This window comes from Mus pahari, chromosome 8 (genome assembly GCF_900095145.1).
Source record: "Mus pahari chromosome 8, PAHARI_EIJ_v1.1, whole genome shotgun sequence".
In the NCBI taxonomy this organism is placed as follows: Eukaryota; Metazoa; Chordata; class Mammalia; order Rodentia; family Muridae; genus Mus; species Mus pahari.
Window position 1 is genome coordinate 107,449,974 of NC_034597.1, and position 5,865 is coordinate 107,455,838.

A 5,865-nucleotide genomic window follows, 5' to 3' on the forward strand; every position below is an offset into this window, starting at 1 on the left:
CACACGGGCTATAGCGTAGGGTACCTACACACTGAGGAGAACCATCAGACCAAGATACAGCAATTTACGGGATAGAGGTTAATTAATTAATATGATTTTATCTCCTTATTAATAAGGAGATTCTATCACAGCCATCCAATTTTTTTTTTGTATCGCACATAGTGCTATAACCAGAGGGGCCACAACTGATTGGTGAAGGCACTCTTGACCAGAGGTCAAGCGTGGCTGTGTTTTCTACTTTGAAGTGTAGACTTCGTGGGTATCAACTGTCTTCATTTCTGTGTGTTCTCCTTTTAGTGGGAAGGGAATTTGAAAACAGTATTTTCGGTTCAAAGTTTTGATGTACCATACATGGCAGACTATAATAGTATTTAAGAATTCTCCAGCCATGTTTCTCTCTTAGTAAACAATGCTTACTTAATGGAATCACCCACCGGGGAGATACATAGAAATGCATCTCCTTCGATATGTTTGATTTAGTTCCTGTTGTAGCTTGCAGAGGTATCTCAGAAGCTGAAGCAGTGGCACTCTGGGGGAGTGGGGTGACTGTGACATCACTCTGGAGGAGTGGGGTGACTGTGACTGACCTTTCTGGAAGGGGTAGGGTGACTGACATTTCTTGCATTCATTGGAATGCAGGGGGTCAGTCAGGGCCAGCCCTGGCTCTTCGGAGCATAGGAAACACTGTCTCCCACTTCATGTACTAGGCTGGCTCTTTCAGAACATCATTATGTTTATCTAAAGAACTAGTGGATTCCCCTATATCTTTCAGGGTCTGTTGCTAAAGTGAAAGAAATAGGGGGGGGGGGGAATAGGAAGTAATCCTGTTGTGCAGATCGCATAGAAGTTTGGGAATGAAATACAGGAAAGACCCATTTAATAGTCAACTCTCTGTATCTAAAAACGAAGTATAGACGGACTATTGGGAGATTCTAAGTATTACCTAACTATCATGATGTCGAAGACCGTATGATAAGTGCATTCAAATACTAGATCCTGTGACAGAGTCTGCAGAGACATCTTATGTTGCTCTTACTCACGTCTGCCAGGATGTGAAACAAGGAACACTATTCTCCAAATTAGCTTCAGATTCCAAGGAATTGTTTCAAGAACGAGGAATAGGGGCAGGGCTAGGGCAGCCGTTCAGTGGTTGACCAGAGTTGCTGCTCTTCTGAAGGACCAGACTTTGGTTCCCAGCACCCAAGTTGAGCAGCTCAGAAGTCCCAACACTCTCTTCTAGGCACCCACCTCAATGTAGCATCCTCACTCCCAATCGCTCCCAGACACTCCAGTATAAGTAATATGAGTGAATAACTGTTAAGTGAATAGCCTCAGTGTCTGAAGTTTCCAACCTTCACTTCACATAAATATTCCCATAAGCCACCTCCATTCTTGGCCAATTCTATATGTGTTTGTATGCCCAATAAAGGATGGACATATTTATCATTTGAAAATACTACATGTGAACTATTGGAGTGTTCAAAGAAAAACATCTATATGCATGATTAACTCTGATATAATAGGATAATAAATCACATCTGTAGAAATAACCCTCTTACTTGGAATTGAAATCGGATGTGTACCAGTGTCAGCTAATAACATAAGGGGTTCCATCAGTTATTTCTTATACCTTTTTGGCTACTTAACAAATGAACTTGTGTTCATTAGTTACACAAAGATCAAAATGTTACAAAGAACAAATGATTTTGATAAAACTTTATATTAAGCTTGATATTTAATGGTCTAGACCACATAGACGCAAACCTCTCACCCCAAGAGCATTAGATTGGATAGACACCAGTGGACTGGGGGCTTAGCTCGGTGGCAGAGTGCTGGCCTAGAGTGTGCAAGGCCCTGGAGTTACAGTCCAGTGATGCAGAAGCAGGACGGGAACGGTGGTGGTTAACCCCAGGAGCCGAGCTTGGATCTGGTAGTAGCCTTGCTTGAACTTTTTCTGAGCTTTTGGGTTTATTACGAATATTTTTAACTGCTTAATTAGATGGTTATCCCCTTTCACTGTGACATTTAAGCTGGTTGCTGATCTATCTTGGGAACAAAGTCATGTTTGATGAGAATATATCTTTGAGTTAGAAGTGAACAGTTAGAATATCTGAATGATAAACTCTTAGATATTTATAGTTAAGTTCATAAACAACTTTCAAAGGTAAATTCTCTAATTAGACTTTCTGATCAGTAGATCAAAGTGCAGTTTGAAAGTGATATGAGCATAGACCAAAGAAATAGGAAGCGAAATCACTTACATGCTGTCATGGTCTCATAGAAAGCTGTGTGCTTGAGCCACCACTCCTTGCCGTGGCACACAGAGGAAATTGCTCGGTGCAAAAACCTGAGCATGAAGGGTACAGGTGTACAAAGTAAAGGATTGTGTCAGAATTATGAGAAATTGAAGATCATTCTACTTTCAAGTATCTGTCAGCAAAAGAATAAGACTTGAACGTTCTGTTTTCCCTGCAGAAGGTCTAAATTGCGCTTGTCTTTTTCTTTAACAGATAATTCTGAAATAATCAACAGAAATGGAATGGAATGCCAAGAATCTGCATTGAGAATAACTAAACATTGTTACTGTACATATTACCCCGTTTCCTCCTCAATAGAATTGCCACAAACTGCATGCTAAATTTAGTTCTTCTGGACAGACCACAACCCTAAGGCTAGTTCTGCTATGTCATATATGAGTATTAAATATGGTATGCTTAGTATATCCCAGCCTAAGATAGTTAACTACCTGAGACCAGCTGTGATGTTCAGAGACATACAGGATGAGGTTTTCTTTCACAGGGTACTGAGCATAGTTTCTGTCCCAGGAATATTGTCTTATCTCCATAACTATAGCTGATGCAGAAAGTCCAGCCAATATACTCATTTCGACTCAGAATATTTCAAATTTAGCAATAAACAGTTAGCTTTAGTTTTAAGTACCTATTCCAAGGGCAGGTTCGATTGTAACTCCAATCACAACCATTTCATTTCCTGACTGGATCAAAGGGTATGATTCACTTCTTGAGGAGACGGACAGTCGCAGCAGAGAGAAGTGAAGTAAAACACGCACCTGCCTCGCAGGTCTAAAGTCTGAGTGGCAGTTCAAGCACAATTGCCGGGGGACACATCAGAGTGTGGGGTTTGCTTTGCCAGGAGATGCCGCACTGAATCATGGGATTCTAGAATAACATTGCATAGATTGAAAAAAAAAAAAAAACTTTGCACGGTATGAGCCTCATACCCAACCCAACAAAGTCTTGAAGGTATTATTTTACAAGTATATTTTTAAAGTTGTTTTATAAGAGAGACTTTGTAGAAGTGCCTAGATTTTGCCAGACTTCATCCAGCTTGACAAGAATGAAAGGCTCATGCCAATAGTCGAATCTAAGGGATTGGTCTTTCAAACTCGCCCTCCGGTTGCCTGTTACCGAATAACTCTTCTAAACTAAAACCTAGTCAAACAGGGGAGCTGTAGGTGAGGAGGTCTGTATAATATTCCAGTTTAAGTACGTCTGAGTTTAGTCACTACAGATGCAAACTGTGACTTTAATCAAAATTACTATGTAAACGAAAAAAAAAAGTAGATAGTTTCACTTTTTAAAAACTCCATTACTGTTTTTTGCATTTTAAGAGTTGGATTAAAGGGTTGTAAGTAACTGCAGCATGGAAAAATAGTTCTTTTAATTCTTTCACCTTAAAGCATATTTTATGTCTCAAAAGTATAAAAAACTTTAATACAAGTACACACATATTATATATACACATACATATATATACTATATATGGATGAAACATATTTTAATGTTGTTTACTTTTTTTAAATACTTGGTTGATCTTCAAGGTAATAGCGATACAATTAAATTTTGTTCAGAAAGTTTGTTTTAAAGTTTATTTTAAGCACTATCGTACCAAATATTTCATATTTCACATTTTATATGTTGCACATAGCCTACACAGTACCTACATAGTTTTTAAATTATTGTTTAAGAAATGAAACAACTGTTATAAATGGATATTATGTGTAATTGTTTAAAACATCCATTTTCTTTGTGAACATTTTAGTGATTGAAGTATTTTGACTTTTGAGATTGAATGTAAAATATTTTAAATTTTTGGTATCATCGCCTGTTCTGAAAACTAGAGGCATCCAACCATATCATTTTTTTTTGATTGAAAAAAATCTGCATTTAATTCATGTTGGTCAAAGTCTAATTACTATTTATCTTACATCATAGATCTGATAACTGTATCGAAAAGAGAAATCACATTCTGAGTGTAATTGCATAGTGCTTGTGTCGTGTTTGTTTTAATTTGTGGAAAGGTATTGTATTTAACTGTATCACCTTGATAGTTCTCATCTTTATGTATTATTGATATTTGTAATTTCCTCAGCTATAACAATGTAGTTACGCTACAACTTGCCTAAAACACTCATACTTATTTTTTTTCTTTACTTACTCATTTAAACTCATTGAGAAGATAGTAGACTAAAAAGGTAAATTATGGGAATCACTGAAATATTTTTGTAGACTAATTGTTGTAACTGTCCTTTTTTCCTTTCATTTCATGATTTTTATTTTAAAAATTATTAGCACATAGCTATTTTCAGCCCTTTAATAATTGATCATCAAAACATCACCTGTATCCCCCAGCCAATATAGATGACTGTATTTTTTACTATGATATCCATTTTCCAGAATTGTGATTATAATATGCAGAGTCAAATATGCCATTTACAATAAGGAGGAGGCAAGGCAAATGCATAGATGTACAAATATATGTACAACAGATTTTGCTTTTTATTTATTTATAATGTAATTTTATAGAATAATTCTGGGATTTGAGAGGATCTAAAACTATTTTTCTGTATAAATATTATTTGCCAAAAGTTTGTTTATATTCAGAAGTCTGACTATGATGGATAAATCTTAAATGCTTTGTTTAATTACAAAAACAAAATCACCAATATCCAAGACAGGAAGATATCAGTTCAACAGCTACGGTAGTTAGGAAACTAACTCCACTTGTACGGGAACTCCATTTCACTCTTGGTTTTCAGGATATAACAGCACTTCACAGAAATATTCTTTCAGCCATACACCACTGGTCACATTTCTACTAAATCTTTCTGTAACACTTCTTAAAGAATTCCCTCATTCGTTATCTTACAGTGTAAACAGGACTCTAATTTGTATCAATTATATGTTTTGGTTGTAATATTCAGTTCACTCACCCAATGTACAACCAATGAAATAAAAGAAGCATTTAAAAGGATTGTGTTGCGGTCTTCCTTCTTGTTTAGACAGATGATTCATTGGACAGAAATATTTTTACCTTGGTACAGATACCACTTGGTGACACCAAAGGACAAACTGCAGCCCTCAAGTGGGACAGAGAGAGGCAAAGATAGATAGATAGATAGATAGATAGATAGATAGATAGATAGATAGATAGATAGAGATGGTGAAGATAGATAAGTAGATTATAGGTAGATGATAGATGGATGGATTGATAGGTAGGTAGATGATGGATGGATTGATAGGTAGATGGTACATAGGTAGGTAGGTAGATAGATAATAGATGATTGATAAGTAGATAGATGATAGATGGATGGATTGATAGGTAGGTAGATGATAGATAGATAGATAGATAGATAGATAGATAGATAGATACATAGATACATAGATAGATAGATAAGATGATAAATAGGTAGATAGATAATAGATGATTGATAAATGATGATTGATAAATAGATGATAGATAGATAGATGATAGATGGATGGATGGATTCATAGGTAGATAGATAGATAGATAGATAGATAGATAGATAGATAGATAGATAGATAGATAAAGTGGGTAGATAGA

At 36.1% G+C, this 5,865-nt stretch overlaps 1 protein-coding gene across 9 annotated transcripts in view; it reads left to right on the forward strand.

Annotated features, from left to right (window-relative positions):
• Mbnl2 (muscleblind like splicing regulator 2) overlaps window positions 1-5,274 on the forward strand; it is a 151,937-nt gene extending 146,663 nt beyond the window's left edge. For 7 of the 9 annotated variants that reach the window (XM_021204187.2, XM_021204188.1, XM_029541443.1 and 4 more), the window contains one exon: window positions 2,511-5,274. In XM_021204187.2, coding sequence (XP_021059846.1) covers window positions 2,511-2,525 — 15 coding nt within the window. In that variant the 3' untranslated portion in view covers window positions 2,526-5,274. The remainder of the gene's footprint in view (window positions 1-2,510) is intronic. The other 2 variants (XM_029541442.1, XM_029541441.1) reach the window with 1 other exon arrangement.
• Window positions 5,275-5,865: the final 591 nt, after the last annotated feature.